The sequence below is a fragment of the Ovis canadensis genome, chromosome 3 (assembly GCF_042477335.2).
Source record: "Ovis canadensis isolate MfBH-ARS-UI-01 breed Bighorn chromosome 3, ARS-UI_OviCan_v2, whole genome shotgun sequence".
In the NCBI taxonomy this organism is placed as follows: Eukaryota; Metazoa; Chordata; class Mammalia; order Artiodactyla; family Bovidae; genus Ovis; species Ovis canadensis.
The window spans coordinates 87,229,187-87,247,010 of NC_091247.1; the positions used below are offsets into that span (position 1 = coordinate 87,229,187).

Sequence of the window (17,824 nt, forward strand, 5' to 3'; positions counted from 1 at the left end):
GAGGCGACCTGTTAATGGAAAGATTAAAGAACTAGCAATCAAGAATTCTGGTTTCTAGTTCTGACTGTGCCACTCACTCAAAGCTTCACTGTGAACAAGTTCAACTTCTTTGGACTTCAGTTTCCTAAACTGTAAAATGAAAGGATTGCGCAGTATCTCAAAAGACACTTACAGCTAAAACAACTTATGACCCAGGGAATTTGGCCAGGCTTGGATCAAACTTTTATTCCAATAAAGGACGAATTCATAAAATAGAAACATTCTGTAACTGGAAGCAGAGAGCTAGCGATCTATTTGCTACCAGCGCAGATACAATGTGTTTCCTGTCCTTTCCACAAGTAGCAATGGGAAGAGGGGGAGGGGAGCACAGGAACAGGATGTCCTTCCCAGACTTGTCACTCACCAGCCTGTATCTTTACATTTTCTCATGGCCATAAGGTCTGTTATCCCAGAACTCCATCCCACAAAGGAACTACAAATGACTTGCTAAGGGGACAAAATAAGTGCTTAATTTAATCTTCATGTGTTAATATTTTTTTCACGTGCCTTCCTTTCATTATCATTGTAGTGTGAATTTATAGTGACATAATTTCAAGGACTTGAGAGAAAGGTAACAATTAGACACACTTGAAACGACTCTGGTGTGTCTTTCGTAGGGTAACAATAATGCCAGTTTGCAAGTGAACCATGGAAGAAACCGCGAACCGGACAAGTAAGTGAAAAGGGAGAAGTGTCTGCATACCTAAGAGAGCTCTAGGGCGTGGAAAGGGACTTTGTTCTTGCAGGTAGTTTCAGGCACCGTGAGAACTGATGTACATTTCTCTCTTTTCTCTCATTGCCAGTCTCTTTGACTGGCAGGACTTGACCATGGGAATTGTGTCATTTATCTTTATATTCCCAGTGACAGCACTAAAGAGTCAAACATTGAAATGAGTATAAACTGCTCGGAAATGAGGAAAAATTAGATCGAAATGACAGAGCCTTGGATATCCAAAACTTTTTACAGGATTTACTTCAAGATTAACTACAAAGGGAAAAGGACTTCAGCGGAGTAGGGTTTCAAATGAGGTGTCAACAAACCAGAATTTGGAAGAAGCAGGAAGTTGCTGTGTAGAGTTCTGTAGAAAGATGATCAGAGATCCTTCTCCTTGAGAACTGATCAGGAAACAGGTTTAATTGAACCCTAAGCGACAAAGAAAGGCAGGAACGACAGCCATACGGAAGTGGACAAAACTGAGGCGTGTCTAGGGTCAGAGAATTACCGAAGTCTGAGCAGAAGGGGTCTGAGAGTGGTGGCTGGAGAACCCCGGTCCTGGGGTTGGACTGGCGAAGCTTGCTTTGAGCTTGTTTTTTTATCAGAACTACCAGGAAGCTCCAAAAGATGTGCAACTCGGGCTAACATTTCAACGCGCTAACTTCCGTGAGTGTGCGTGTGTGTGCAACAGCGAGCGCCACCCAAGAACTTCCGCGTGCGAGGGAGACCAAAGCACCGCCCGCGGCTGCCCAGCCCCTTCAGTGAGGAAACCCGCGCATTCCGGCAGGGGGCGGCCCCCACCGCCGCGGGCAGGGGCGGGGCTGTAGGCGGGGCCGCGCTAGCGCCCCGTCTGAACGCAGCCCCACAGGCCGCCCGCCCCGCCCTCGTCGGCGCCCCGCCCCCCGACTACATTTCCCAGCAAGCCTCGGGCCGCCCGCGCGCCGCAGTTGACCCATTTCCCGGCCCGTCCCGGGCTCGACCGGCCCCCGCGCCCAGGCGGCTGCTCCCTGCTGACTGGGGTGTGGGCGGGGAGCGGCGGAGGGAGGAGGCGGCGCTGCTGGCTGCCGCCGTTGCCTCCGCTCCTGGGTGCCTGGGCAGCTTCCCCGGTTCCTGCGGCCGCCATGGACGAGCAAGCGGGTCCCGGAGTCTTCTTCAGCAACAACCACCCGGCAGCCGGTGGTGCCAAGGGTCTCGGGCCTCTGGCGGAGGCTGCCGCGGCCGGCGACGGGGCGGCTGCGGCGGGGGCGGCCCGAGCCCAGTACAGCCTCCCGGGGATCCTGCACTTCCTGCAGCATGAGTGGGCCCGCTTCGAGGTCGAGAGAGCCCAGTGGGAAGTGGAGCGGGCGGAGCTGCAGGTAAAGACCCTCCTGGCCTGGCCCTCTTCAACCCGCCTCTTCGCTCCCTTCCGCCCCGCCCCAGACCCTTCCCCCTCCCCTGCTTAGCCGTCGCTCGTCCCCTCCCCCTTTGCTCCTGCCCATCCCACCTCGAACCTCGTCCCCCTCCTTCCTTCGCCTTTGCCTGTCGCAGACCCCACTTCCTCGACCCGGGTTCTCTCTCTCGCCCCTGATACGTTGTTTACCTTCCTCACACCTTTTCATCTGCTCCTTTCCACTCTTAACTCTCAGGTTCATTTCAGCTCTCTTGCCATTCCACATCTGAGGTGTTCCCTTCAGTTTACTAATTGGGCTTACAGTAGTTTTGCGAGATAAGCAATCATCCCTTGTCCTGGGGAGTCCCATCCTGGGTCTAGAGATGGTCCCCGTAAAAGGTATTGACAGTTGGCGCCTCTCTGTAAGGAAGGTGATCAAAGAAGACAACCAGAAATTGTGTCCGTGAGGCCTTGACTTTAAGCAAGAAGCTGCTGTTGGGCCAGAGTGTTACTAGGAGTATCAGCTCGCTTTTTAAAAATGTAAATGTTTCTTCTTTTCCTTCTCCTTCGCCCCCTCCGGCGTTTCTCTTAGGTATTTCAGATTCCTGGATTTTGAATGAAGGACCTAGATGAGCACTGCCAGATGATGGTTCAGAGATGATTTCCCCTTCTCAGAATCTAAAACTTCCCACGGGTTAATTTTCTGTTCAGGGTTTTGTGAGATTGACTTATACTTTAACGGGAAACTAAAAAGAGCTTTAAAGTTGCTTACATTTCCTTGCATAATTTGCAAGATAAAGTGTATCCAGGGAGGAACTACTCTGGGCTCTTAGAAGGCTGAGAGTGAGACTGGTACTTTGCAGACAGTTCTGAATTGGTAAGTAGGTTTCAGTGGCTGTTCTTAAAACTTCCAAGGCATTCACCAATTTCACAAAGAACTTAGAAAACTCTGAGTGGCTGTGCCTTTCTGTTTACTGGCTAATCCTGTATGCTTGTGAAATCTAAGTATATTTTTGGTTGCTGAAATACTTGAAGTTAAAATACTACCCACTGTGCCACTGTTTTTGGTAGCATGTATTTTCTTTGGCACTTGAAAAGAAATGGAATCGTGTTAAATGGAATCATGTGCTGGACCAGACTGCTTTGGTGGAGTGGAAGTGGTTGTGGAAAGAGCAAGCAGAGAGGGTTATGATACAGGCTGTGTTTGCTGCCAGCTCTGTGACCTTGAGGAAATCCTTTAACAAACTCTCTGAACTTCGGTTTCATCCTATATTCAGTGTCTTTATTAGGTGGTAACACTGTGCCTGTAGGCTTGGGGGTTAACAAAACTGACAAAGCCTCTGTCCTCATAGAGCTTATGTTTTAGTTGGGAGGCAGCAAATGCAGCTATACAGTATGCTGATCCATAGTGGCAACTGCTATGGGAAAAATAGGATACAAGAGTAAGGTGTGATCATGCTCAGTCGTGTATGAGTCTTTGCGACCCCATGGACTGTAGCCCACCGGGCTCCTCTCTGTCCATGGGATTTTCCAGGCAGGAATACTAAAGTGGATTGCCATTTCCTCCTCCGGGGGATCTTCCCCACCCAGGGATCAAACCCTAGTCTCCTGAGTCTCCTGTTGGCAGGGAGATGCTTTATCACTTAGCCACCTGGGAAAGCCCCTTTGATGGGGCAGCTGTTTTAGATGGAGGTCAGGGAAGGCCTCTGAGAAGTTGAATGCAGTGAGGGTGTGATCTATAGTTTCTGAGATTCTGCTTATTTATACAATTACATGTTTATATTCTTTGGCAGCTTTTTCACTGGTACGGTTTTGTGACTTCAGTATCTAGTCTGTTGATATTTGTGATTTTTCTCATAATGAACCAGCAATGCATTCCATAAATGAGTTTGTGGATTTCAGACTTCAAGGAAGTATTAAAGGCAGGCTTTAACTTTAACCATTGTACAATTATGGATAATGATTTTTGTATGTAGCTGCTTAAATTTTAACTTCTTATCCAGTTTAGGGAATGTAAGATAAGTCACACTAATTTGTTCAAAAACAAACAAAACAGTTCTTACCTTTCTACCTGGGAAGTCTGAAAATTTCCAACCTATCTTAACTTCTCTCCCTCCACCCCCATATTTAACTTCTAATTTCCCTGTAGTTGTAGTTTCTCTTTAGTTGTGCCCTCTCTCCTCCTGCCCCCCAGAATATATACACACATACACACACTACTTAACTGGGTTATTTATGGCAAATGTTAAACTTCGGGTAGATTTCCTATTGGTGCTCATCATATTAAGAATACTACATGTTCACTGACTCTTGGTTTGAGCTCCAGTTAAAATTAAGCATCCATGGAGAAACTTTGAAAATGTGCCGTGACTTTTAAACAGAACAAGTATATTCTGTTGGAAGGAGAGAATTTGTAGGAATCTGTTTTTTGATTCTCTTATTAGTGTAATTGAAAATATATTTTAAAAATCCTTTCTTTACATCAGAATCATTAAATTTGATTATATTCCTTTATTTTTCTTTTGCCGTTGGAATTTTTCTAGAAAAACAGTAGAAAATAAGAATTGAATGAATGATGATAATGAAATTTGGATTAGTTGGTATCCTTTTATTTTTATATCTTTGCCTAAGTCAGACTAATATCAGACTCAACAGAAATACCTTTAAGATTAGGTCTAATTGTCCCTTGAGGAACCTGTCAGTCCTGCTCTTTCAAGTTGCCAGGGCTGAGTTGTAAAAGGCAATCCAAGTTCTCATCTTCGTGGCCTGCCTGCATCACTTCCTCCCTCCTTCAGATCTGGGGAGTAAGGAACTGGTGCTCCCTTGTTCTAGAAATTTACTGATCATTTTTTGCCCCTTTGCCCATGTTGATTAATATAAAATTCTCTTTTTTACTTGTGGGAATCCCCCTCTTGCCTCACCACCACCACCATTCATATAAGAGTATGTAATTCATGGGGAAAGAATTGTCAAGATTACTACTGAGCTTTGTATTTGTGAAAGAAATTGGAGATAGAATATGCATCTAATATTTGAGAGAATTTTCTGTTTATGACACATTGTGTTAGATGATCTCAAAGACACATGCAGTCTAGTTGGAGTGATAGAACAAAGTGCAGTAGAATCAGAATTTATCATTTTGGGGGTTTAACTTTTCTTAGAATAGCGTAAGAGAGGAGAGCTAGCAGTGAATGAGGAGAAGAGCAGGAAGAAGGAACTAATGAGGTAATAAGAATCTAAGACTCAGTATTTGAAAATTACTGATTTCTGGGAAAGAAGCATGTAAGTAAAAAACAGTATTCATTGTGTCTAGATTTTGATGTTGCATGTGGTAAGGGAGGTTCTGCTATCTACCTGGAAATGCTGAATTGCATGGAAAGGGTGATTTGATTGCGTATTAGGGCATGTGGTGTAGAGGCTCTGTGTGTGTGTTCTCAGTCACTCAGTCACATCTGATTCTTTGCAACCCCATGGACTGTAGCCTGCCAGGTTTCCCTGTCCATCACCAACTCCTGGAGCTTGCGCAAACTCATGTCCATTGAGTCAGTGATGCCATCCAACCATCTCATCCTCTGTCGTTCATTCTCCTCCTGCCTTCAATCTTTCCCAGCCATCAGGGTCTTTTCCAGTGAGTCAGTTCTTTCCATCAAGTGGCCAAATAAATAAATGAATACATTCATAAAAAGATGGTAATAAGTGCCATGATAAAGTAGGGTAAGGAGAATATGGAGTGCTGGAGAGGGTAGAGTGGGGAAGAAAGGCTTTACTGATAAGGTGCTATTTAAGCAAAGACCTGAAAGGGTGAAATCTGAGGAAAGAATATTCTAATCAGGGGAACAGTAGGGGGAAGGGTAAATATGCTCGGAATGTTCAAAGAGTAATTAGTGAAGTGTGGCTGGAGTGCAGGAGGAGAATGGAGGAAATTATGTCAGAGGTATTGGGCCTTTCTCATTGTAAGGACTATATTTCTGTGTCAGCAAGATGGGCAACTGTTGAAATGTTTGAACAGAAGAGTGATACCATCTTTCAGTGGAACCCTTTGCAAGGATCCAGGATAGACTGGGAGGGCAGACAGATCAGAAAGTCTAGTTAGAGGCTATTTTCATCCTCTGAGCCAGAGATGAACTAGAGTGATAGTGACCAGATAACATAGTCACATGTGATACATACTTAAAATATAATAGATTCAGAATACATTTTTGAAGGTAGGGCTAGCAGGATGTGTCAAAGGATAGGAAGAGATTTGAGGAAAAGGGGATTAAAGTTTGACTCAGCTTCATAGACTATTGTGAAGGTTTACTGAGCATTTAAATGGACAAAATAAACTCTTAAAACGACACTTTATTTTTTGTTATTATAACTGTTATTTACAATTACAATGAAAGACAACATGGCACAGACCTGGATTTAAATCTTTGCTTTAAACTTTCTGTTTTCTTTCATGCTAAATATATGTTTGCCATAATTCTGACTTCTCAGAAACTTAGTGTCCTCATGTGTTAAGGTGAGGCTGATAAACTACCTGATGAGAATTAAATGAGATATTTAAAAATATCTAGCAGAAGTCTGGTACATAACGTAAAGTGCTGAATAAATGAATGGTAGCAAGTGTGTGATGTTAAGTTTGTACTCTTATGTATCTCCTTGTCCCAGAGAAAAGCAGAATCTTCAGTTATAACTCTTCTGAGGCTAGAGCAAGTAAGTGCCGTCCTGGGGCCGTGCAGTCTAGTACTTTGGGTCTGATGATGGTGCTTGGACATTTAAGGAAGAGTGAATTATTGCCTTCAGTGTCAGCCTCAAAATACTGATTGTATACTTGAAACGTACTTGGTTTTCTTAGTAATCCACTGTGTGTCTGTTGTTTTGGAACTTACCTAAATTTTTCTGAATATGTTTGTCTTAACCTTACATGTCGTCTTGGATAACAAATTGTATACATTTACCGACCACTCTATAAAACTAATCTTTGATATCATTTGTCCCTTTAACTACTTCCTTTAAACTTGGACCCAGGTGAACCCCATTGTGGTTATGGTATAATTTTGTAAACAGGTTCATTTTTCATTCTATTTATATTATTGATAACTTTATAATCTTTATATTTTGGAAAGATTACAGAGGTTTTACTCCTTTAAAACATAGCTTACTATTTGTCACTTTAGTTCAGTGTGTTTCAACTTTAGGTGAAATCGTAGAAACTTTAAAAAATACTCATTTCCTGACATGTACCCCCCAGACCATTTAAATCAGAATCTTAGGAATCAGGGTCCATGGCATTAGTACCCTTTTGAGTTTCCTAGTGGTTCTAATATGCAGCAGGGTTTGAGAGCCACTGCTTTAGTTGGCCTTTTCTGTTTTTATGTATGTTGTTTTTGTTCAGTGACTAAGTTGTTCAGACTCCATGGACCGCAGCATGCCAGGCCTCCCTGTCCCTTACTATCTCCTGGAGTTTGCCCAAGTCCGTGTTTATGTATGTAGTTTGGTGATTTCAACACTTGTGTTGATGTTCCAGATACAGATGGCTTTTTATAGAATTTAGGATGTAATTTCTGTTATGTTTCTATTATTCTTTTTGATGACATGTAGCATTTTATTTTTAGGCAGTAGAATATTATAGTTTGAATCACCTCTCTGAATAACTGATATAGTAGCTGGCATAGGACTTCCTTCATAGCTCAGTTGGTAAAAAGAATCTGACTGCAATGCAGGAGACCTGGGTTCAATTCCTGGGTCGGGAAGATCTTCTGGAGAAGGGAATGGCAGCCCACTCCAGTATTCTTGCCTGGAGAATCCCATGAACAGTGGAGTCTGGCAGGTTACAATGATATAGTAATCTTTGAAATGGCATGAACTTTGGAAACTATCACCTACAACCATCTTTTACAGGTAAAGTGAGGCCCAGAAAGAGGTTACATGACCAGGAATGAAATAGATTTCAAACAAGCTCTATCACTTAAATCTCCAGGTACCTTAATGGTTATTTTTAAAAAAAAAACTTTTCAAAAACATCTTTCTTGGTCCTTAACAACCTTCGAAGGTAGAGTCACACTAATGTGACTTACCATTTTCCTTTTTATTTTGAAGCAATAGACATGGCAAATAGATGGGGAAACAGTGGAAACAGTGGCAGACTTTATTTTGGGGGGCTCCAAAATCACTGCAGATGGTGACTGAAGCCATGAAATTAAAAGACGCTTACTTCTTGGAAGGAAAGTTAAGGCCGACCTAGACAGCATATTAAAAAGCAGAGACATTACTTTGCCAACAAAGGCCCGTCTAGTCAAGGCTATGGTTTTTCCAGTAGTCAAGTATGGATGTGACAGTTGGACTACCAAGAAAGCTGAGCACCAAAGAATTGATGCTTTTGAACTGTGGTGTTGTAGAGGACTCTTGAGAGTCCCTTGGACTGCAAGGAGATCCAACCAGTCCATCCTAAAGGAGATCAGTCCTGAGTGTTCATTGGAAGGACTGATGTTGAAGCTGAAACTCCAATAGGTTTGGCCACCTGATGGGGAGAGCTGACTTCTTTTCAAATAAGACCCTGATGTTGGGAAAGATTGAAGGTGGGAGGAGAAGGGGACTACAGAGGACGAGATGGTTGGATGGCATCACCGACTCAATGGACATGAGTTTGAGTAAACTCTGGGAGTTGGTGATGGACAGGGAGGTCTGACGTGCTGTGGTCCATGGGGTCACAAAGAGTCAAGACACGACTGAGCGATTGAACTGAGCTGAATACACATGGAGATTTTACTGTGTTCTATATACAGTTTTCAAGCTTATTTTATTAGCTACATTTAAGATTTCTTGTTGACTTTGGTGTTCTGAAGTTTCATAATGTTGTATCAGAGTATAGATTTCTTTTTATTTTATTTTATTTGGGACTTTGTTAAGCTTGAGTCTCTGATTTGACATCTTATTAGTTCTGCAAAATTCTCAGTCATTATCTTTTTAGATTTCTCCTCTATCTTATCCTCCTTTCCATTTGGGTCTGATTACATGTCTCTCAGCCTTCTTTATCTGCTTTAGATTTTCCATATTTTTATCACTACATGCATTATTCTGGGTAGTTTATTCTGATTTATCATCCAGTCCATTGTGCATACATGCTAAGTCACTTCAGTCCTGTCTGACTGTTTGTGACCCTATGTACTGGAGACCAGGCTCCCTCTAAAGTTGAAGCTACTCTCTTAAGGTTATCCAGTGGGTTTGTAATTTTGGTTATTGTGGAAGTTTAGTTTTGGTTCCATTTGTACGTCTTCTGCAAGAATCTTCCCGCGTTTCAGGAGACCCAGGTTTGATCCCTGGGTCAAGAAGATCCCCTGGAGAACGGAATGGCTACCCACTCCAGTGTTCTTACTGGAGAGCTGCATGGACAGAGGAGCCTCTAGTGGGCTATGGTCCATGGAGTTGCAAGAGTCGGATGCGACTGAGTGACTAGCACACAGAGCTGCTGTATCTCTTAGTAGCTTCCTGTTCCCTGCAGATATTTTTGAGGTTACCTTTCATTCTTTAAACCGAATAAGTATGATTATTTCAAAGTTGTTGTCTCTCTGCTCCGTACATGTGAGATCTGATAGGGCCCTTTCTATGGTCAGTTGCTTTTGCCAGTTCCTGCTCATGATGACTTGTTTCTTTGTATGCTTAGATATCTGTGTGCTGCTCACTGTCCTCGAGAAAGTGTAAGAATAATCAGGTCTCAGATAAAGGTATCTCCTACAGAAAGTTTTTGCCTTTGTTTCTGCAGACATTATATAGACTGAACCACTTTGGAGTAAATTCCTTGCTTGGAGTTTTAGACCACCCAAGTAGTTGACTCATATTTTGGCTGTGAAGTTTTGAGTGCCAGTATACTTCTGCCTCAGGCTTCTCTGGTGGCTCAGATGGTAAAGGATCAGCCTGCAGTGCAGGAGATCCCAGGTTTGATCCCCGAGTTGGGAATATCCCCTGGAGAAGGGAATGGTAACCCACTCCAGTATTCTTGCCTGGAGAATTCCGTGGACAGAGGAGTCTGGCAGGCTCTGGTCCATGGGGTTGCAAAGAGTTGGACACAACTGAGCCAACTATCACATCACATACTTCTGTGTCACCTTTGCCTTGAGAGTATAAACCCTTTAGGGTCTTAGGTAAATGTATGTGTCTATTATGAAACTGTTTACCTCACATTGGGACTTGAATCCATGTGGCTGGGACTTGAACCCAGCCAAAACCACGGTACCTGGTTTCAGGGCCTGATGAAGCTCAGGTTTTTGATGGCTCATCCCAGAAAGAATTCAGTGAGAGACAAAGTGATAGGTAGGAAGTGGATTTATTCAGATTCAGAGAGAAGCACACTCCACAGACAGAGTATGGGCCCTTGCAGAGGGTGAGGGGGGCTGTGAGATGTGGCATGGTTAGTTTTTATAGACTGGGTAATTTCATATGCTAATGAGTAGGGGGATTATTCCAGCTACTTTTGGGAGTGGGTGGAGATGGGAGACAGGAATCAAGACCATCCCTATGGTAAAGAAATGCAGAAAAGCAAAATGGCTGTCTGGGGAGGCCTTACAAATAGCTGTGAAAAGAAGAGAGGCAAAAAGCAAAGGAGAAAAGGAAAGATATAAGCATCTGAATGCAGAGTTCCAAAGAATAGCAAGAAGAGATAAGAAAGCCTTGCTCAGCGATCATTACAAAGAAATAGAGGAAAAGAACAGAATGGGAAAGACTAGAGATCTCTTCAAGAAAATTAGAGATACCAAGGGAACATTTCATGCAAAGATGGGCTTGATAAAGGACAGAAATGGTAGGGACCTAACAGAAGCAGAAGATATTAAGAAGAGGTGGCAAGAATACATGGAAGAACTGTGCAAAAAAGATCTTCACGACCCAGATAATCATGATGATGTGATCACTAATCTAGAGCCAGACATCTTGGAATGTGAAGTCAAGTGGGCCTTAGAAAGCATCACTACGAACAAAGCTAGTGGAGGTGATGGAATTCCAGTTGAGCTGTTTCAAATCCTGAAAGATGATGCTGTGAAAGTGCTACACTCAGTATGCCAGCACATTTGGAAAACTCAGCAGTGGCTACAGGACTGGAAAAAGTCAGTTTTCATTCCAATTCCAAAGAAAGGCAATGCCAAAGAATGCTCAAACTACCACACAATTGCACTCATCTCACATGCTAGTAAAATAATGCTCAAAATTCTCCAAGCCAGGCTTCAGCAGTACGTGAACTGTGAACTCCCTGATGTTCAAGCTGGTTTTAGAAAAGGCAGAGGAACCAGATCCAATTGCCAACATCCACTGGATCATGGAAAAAGCAAGAGAGTTCCAGAAAAACATCTATTTCTGCTTTCTTGACTATGCCAAAGCCTTTGACTGTGTGGATCACAATAAACTGTGGAAAATTTTGAAAGAGATGGGAATACCAGACCACCTAATCTGCCTCTTGAGAAATCTGTATGCAGGTCAGGAAGCAACAGTTAGAACTGGACATGGAACAACAGACTGGTTCCAAATAGGAAAAGGGGTACGTCAAGGCTGTATATTGTCACCCTGCTTCTTTAACTTCTATGCAGAGTACATCATGAGAAACGCTGGACTGGAAGAAACACAAGCTGGAATCAAGATTGCCAGGAGAAATATCAATAACTTCAGATATGCAGATGACACCACCCTTATGGCAGAAAGTGAAGAGGAACTAAAAAGCCTCTTGATGAAAGTGAAAGAGGAGAGCAAAAAAGTTGGCTTAAAGCTCAACATTCAGAAAACGAAGATTATGGCATCTGGTCCCATCACTTCATGGGAAATAGATGGGGAAACAGTAGAAACAGTGTCAGACTTTATTTTTTTGGGCTCCCAAATCACTGCAGATGGTGACTGCAGCCATGAAATTAAAAGACGCTTACTCCTTGGAAGAAAAGTTATGACCAACCTAGAAAGTATATTCAAAAGCACAGAGATTACTTTGTTGACTAAGGTCCATCTAATCAAGGCTATGGTTTTTCCAGTGGTCATGTATGGATGTGAGAGTTGGACTGTGAAGAAGGCTGAGCGCCGAAGAATTGAAGCTTTTGAACTGTGGTGTTGGAGAAGACTCTTGAGAGTCCCTTGGACTGCGAGGAGATCCAACCAGTCCATTCTGAAGGAGATCAGTCCTGGGATTTCTTTGGAAGGAATGATGCTAAAGCTGAAACCCCAGTACTTTGGCTACCTCATGTGAAGAGTTGACTCATTGGAAAAGACTCTGATGCTGGGAGGGATTGGGGGCAGGAGGAGAAGGGGATGGCAGAGGATGAGATGGCTGGATGGCATCAAGGACTCGATGTACGTGAGTCTGAGTGAACTCTGGGAGATGGTGATGGACAGGGAGGCCTGGCGTGCTGCGATTCATGGGGTCGCAAAGAGTCGGACACGACTGAGTGACTGAACTGAACTGAACTGGAGATCTCCAGGAATTGGACCACCACCCACTCCTTAGTCTTTTGACAGTGCCTTGGAACTGTCATGTTGCCTTTGGAAGTGTCATTTAGCTTGCTGATTGAGGATCAAGGTCTATTCAGAGTTGACTTGTTTGCCTGTCTTGGATCCATCTGATTCTGGTCGGTTTATCTTGTGTCCCTGGGCTATGTCATTGTTTCAAAATTTGTGCCCTGCCCCTTTCCCTTCTGTTACAGTTAAGACTCTATACTCTAGATGGTGCTGGTCTTTACATTTTGTCTTTTGCATTCTGCTGCTGCTGCTAAGTCACTTCAGTCGTGTCTGAATGTATGCGACCCCATAGACGGCAGCCCACCAGGCTCCCCCGTCCCTGGTATTCTCCAGGCAAGAACACTGGAGTGGGTTGCCATTTCCTTCTCCAATGCATGGAAGAGAAAAGTCAAAGTGAAGTCATGTCCGACCAGAGCTGTCCAAACTATAGCTCAAATTTGTTCTGATTGGTCAACACCCAGAGGGCAAAATGGCTTTTGTTCCCTTACCTCACTGGGTTCCCATTTTCCCTTCAGTTTTGGTCAAATAATTCCTTACTTTCTTACCAGCTTTGCTTATGATGATTCTAGAAATATTTTATCTAGATGTTTTGGCTCTTTTCAGTAGGAGAGCTGTTCCATGACATCATTACTAGCACTAAATTCTCATACATTACTTTCTAAAACTATAAAAAATGGGCTTAATAATTATTTGTAGAGAAATATCACTGATAGTACTTCTTTATCAGGAGATGTGCCCATTTAGCCCTAAATACTACTTATTAACTAAATCTACTTCTCTTTGAATTGGGGTGGAGGGTACTTACTTCCACAAACTTTGGTAATTTAAGCAGAATTTAAAGCAAACCCCTTTGCTAATCAGTCTTTGAAAGATGTTTGAAAACCCAGGTAATTGGGACTGGTTTCCCTTTGTCAGCCTACTGTGTGCTTGATGTCAGCTACACTTTTTTTTTTTACACTTTTGATGAAGTTTCTTGATTTGGTCAACATTTTGATGAAGTAGTCTGCTACTACTAAGTCACTTCAGTAGTGTCCGACTCTGTGCGACCCCATAGACGGCAGCCCACCAGGCTCCCCCGTCCCTGGGATTCTCCAGGCAAGAACACTGGAGTGGGCTGCCATTTCCTTCTCCAATGTATGAAAATGAAAAGTCAAAGTGAAGTCGCTCAGTCGTGTCTGACTCTTGGCGACCCCATGGACTGCAGCCCACCAGGCTCCTCCATCCATGGGATTTTCCAGGCAAGAGTACTGGACTGGGGTGCCATTGCCTTCTCCATGAAGTAGTCTATTGACCATCATAATTTGGCAGTGGGAAATGTGTGCCTTCTAGTCAGCAGCTCCATAACTTCTGATTTAGATTTTTCCAGATCTTGTTTTTATTCTTTTAATTTTATTTTTAAAGTTTTTATTTATTTTTTGGCCACATGGCTTTTGTGATCTCAATTACCCAACCAGGGATTGAACTCTGGCCCTCGGCAATGAAAGTGCAGAGTCTTAATTCGTTGGACCTCATTTTTATTTGTAAATTATAGATAATATACCCACCAAGCAGAGTAGTTGTGTGATTTTAAAAGATAAAATATGTATAGTATATGACCAATAGGTGTCCATTAAGTGGTTTCCCCTTCTTGGTTGAAATTTCTGTGGATAGAATGCATTTGATTGTATTGTTTAAATCATATTTTGGAAGCCAAGAACTAGTTTAAGTGATCCATTTGACGTAGTAACTGCTTACATTCTCTTTGCCCTGTTAGTAAGTGATTTAGGGACAATAAATTGATGATAGATGAAATACGATGCAACCAGAGATGGCAGTAGTAGATGGTAATAACTTACAGGCATTGCAGACTAGAGATACAACAGAGAAAATTGTAGTTTGGGAGAGAAACCTGAGGCAGGAAGGAGAAGTTGGGAAGCTGGTAGAAAAGAATAGATAAAGGCGCAGAGGGGTTGAGATGGGTATAGGCAGATAGAAGTCACAGACTGCAGCACGCACTTTCACCTGTTTTTAATTCCTAATGGATGTATTTTCTGTAGTCTTCATTTTAGTACTTAACTGTTGTAGAATTTTAAGGCTGACAAGGACAGACAACTAATAATATTTTAACCTCCAAGGGACCTTAAAACGTATGTAGTCTCATACTCTGTTCCATCTTTTAGAGCCTGTGAAACTGAAAGTCACTTGGTCGTGTCCAACTCTGCAACCCTGTGGACTGTACAGTCCATGGAATTCTCCAGGCCAGAATACTGGAGTGGGTAGCCTTTCCCTTCTCCAGGGGATCTTCCCAACCCAGGGATCAAACCCAGGTCTCTTCACATTAAAGGCGGATTCTTTACTAGCTGAGCCATAAGGGAAGCCGTATAGAGCCAGAGGGAGGAGGTAAACTTAGATCAGTCTGTGGGTTGGTGTGTATTTAGTTTAGAACTCGGGAGTCCCAGTACTCAAGCTGAGCCATTGTTCTCCATAACTCATTGTCTCCTTTTATTGACCCCTCTCCCTGAATAACTGCTTCTGATCTGAAGTAGACAAATGAATTATAATATTTACCTGATTAAGTATGCTTTGAATAGCTGTCGTAATTTAAAGAAAATTATCATTTATTTCAATCTTTTCTTCAGGTAGTATAATGTAATGAAACAATTATACTGTAAGGGGCTCAGGGAAAGTTTTTAACAATTTGTGTTCCTCAAATGTGTTTAATAATGTACCACTGTATTTTCTTTTAATATTTTTATTTATTTTTGTGTAGCGAATGTTGAAATACAGTCTTTATTTCTCTTTAAAAAATGCAAATTTGGATATTTTGCAACTTGCTCTGAGAATAGCCTAATTAAGTTCTATGTATATATATTTATTAATATGGTTTGTGTTTATTGATCATATATCATTTTTTGTGTAGTGCTTTACTTATTAGGTTATTCTTAGCTCTACTTTACATATGCTATATTTGAGCAGAATAATATGTCAATCAAGTATTTGCTCTTATGCAGTAAAGTATTTGAGGAAATAAAAATCACTTTCTTTGGCAAACTTTAATGCTGCTTAACGTCTATTATAAAAACACCCTATCTGAACAAGATGATGGAATACTACAAAATACTGATACGTACGAGGGAAAATTTGTCATAGTGTTGGTTAGCAGCAGTATGGCAAAAGGAGAAATGAGTAGGTATTTTGTTTTGGAGAAAAGATAGGGAGAAAAATAAGGGAGTAGAAGCCCTAGAATTCAGGTGAGCTTTGGGAAATATTGAATAAGGTTGGGTGGAATAGGTATTTTGGGTGTGGTGAATAGATTCTCGGCATGACTCCATTGGGAATCCAAAGAAAGCGCCAGGGGGTGTTTCATTACCTTACACACAGGTTTTATTAGCACTCATTTACATGTGACAGAAGTTGGATCCAATACTAGCATATCTAGTTAGGAGAAATAAACATGATGTCACATTCCTAAAGGATGATACCAGTTTCACCTGATGGAAGATTACAGCCCAGTCTGGGGCTTGTTCTCAATTTTTTTGTTTATACTTTCTAAATGAGAAAGTTAAGCAGTGAGCTAAGGAGCCTGAATTACAGGCACAACCAAATCCTGCTCCTGAGGAATGTGGATTCATACGCTAAACGGAGGGAGCAGAAGGAGCCTGGGGACCTGGGTCAGCTCCCTTACTGAACTGGAAAGAGTGGTCAGTCAGGGAGGAAGGTGCCCTGGTCCCAGTAATAGAACTCAGCACTGTATCTGCTCTTTCCTCTCTTTCTTTTCTTCTTTACTCTCCAAAAATAATAATAGTTTTATTTATTGAGCACTTGCCCTTGCCAGGTACAGTGCTAAACACTTTATATGTATAATTTTTATTAACCTTTGCAAAACTACCTGTGTAGATATTCATAATCATTCCATAATTCATAGATGGTGAATTAATAACCCTGGTGGCTCAGTGGTACAGAATCCGCCTGCCAGTGCAGGAGACCCAGGACACACAGTTTGGATCCCTGGATTGGGAAGATGCCTTGGAGAAGGAAATGGCAACCCATTCCAGTATTGTTGCCTGGGAAGTCCAATGGACAGAGGGAGCCTGGCTAGCTACATTCCGTAGGATTGCGAGAGAGTCAGACATGACCTAGTGACTAAACAACAGCAGTTCATAGATGAGAAGAGAGGTTAAATAAGGAATAACTTTGTCAGAAGCAAAGTTTGAGTGACGAGCCTGGGCATGGTAAGTAGAAAGAAATACAAACATATGGTCATTTGTCAATGTAGCCAAGCGCACTGACCCTTTACTATTGTGTTTTAAAATGCTGATTGGAGTGCTGTGTTGTCCATCTTGAATAAGCTACAATTATAATGTATTAATGATTTCTGATTTTAGGTTTTTTTGGCCATTTGGCATGTGGGATCTTGGTTCCCTGACCAGGGATTGAACCTGTGCCCCCAGCAGGGAAAGTGCAGAGTCTTAATCACTGGACTGCCAGGGAACTCCCTGGTTTTCTTTGAGTAAAGCACACTGAGTGCAAAACCATAGATTTTAAATGATTTTTTCCCCAGTCTTTAACAGTTCATCCAAATCTAATTTGACAAAACCTAGTGTTCTTTAGTAGGTTTCCTTTGTCTGTGTTTCTGAAGCATTCAGTGCTTTCTCTTCAGTCTTTCTTCATGCCTATATTTTTTTGGTTTATATGATACTTGATTGAATTACCTGATCAAAGTACCAAGTGGAACCGACATCAGCAGGTTTGGGAGGAAGTCTAGCTGACTCTTGGTTGACCAACACGGATGAGTAAACTACAGACTTTAGCTTTAGCTTTGAACGTTTAGTATACCTTAGGCTCTGGGCAGTGTTTCACAAAGTTACTGGATAATATTGCTTAATTCATAGGGTTGGTTGAGAGAGGATTAGTGGTGAAAACTCCTGCTCTATCTTGATTATACCACATGTCTCATACTTTGCATATTTGCTTCCTCACTAGATTGTGAGTCACCTTAAGGGTGTTCTTATTTCCCTAAGTTCAGCAGAATGATTTGCACATAGCAGTTGCTTAATATATGGTTCTTAAATGAAAGACTCATGTATTAGGTTACATTGTTATTTGAATATGTATTAAATAAATGTATCTATATATGTATATCTTGTCTCCCAACTAAATTGTGTCCTTAAGGGCAAGTCTTGTGTCCTACACTTCTTTGATATGCACAGTGTTTGTCATTGGAATGTACTACGATTATCCTTTACTGT

At 42.1% G+C, this 17,824-nt stretch overlaps 1 protein-coding gene across 2 annotated transcripts in view; it reads left to right on the forward strand.

The window, feature by feature from the left end:
- Positions 1 to 750: 750 nt before the first annotated feature.
- Positions 751 to 17,824, forward strand: part of STRN (striatin) — a 104,275-nt gene continuing 87,201 nt past the window's right edge. Inside the window, exon 1 of one of the 2 annotated variants that reach the window (XM_069583539.1) lies at positions 751 to 2,109. In XM_069583539.1, coding sequence (XP_069439640.1) covers positions 1,876 to 2,109 — 234 coding nt within the window. In that variant the 5' untranslated portion in view covers positions 751 to 1,875. The remainder of the gene's footprint in view (positions 2,110 to 17,824) is intronic. The other variant, XM_069583540.1, reaches the window with a different exon arrangement.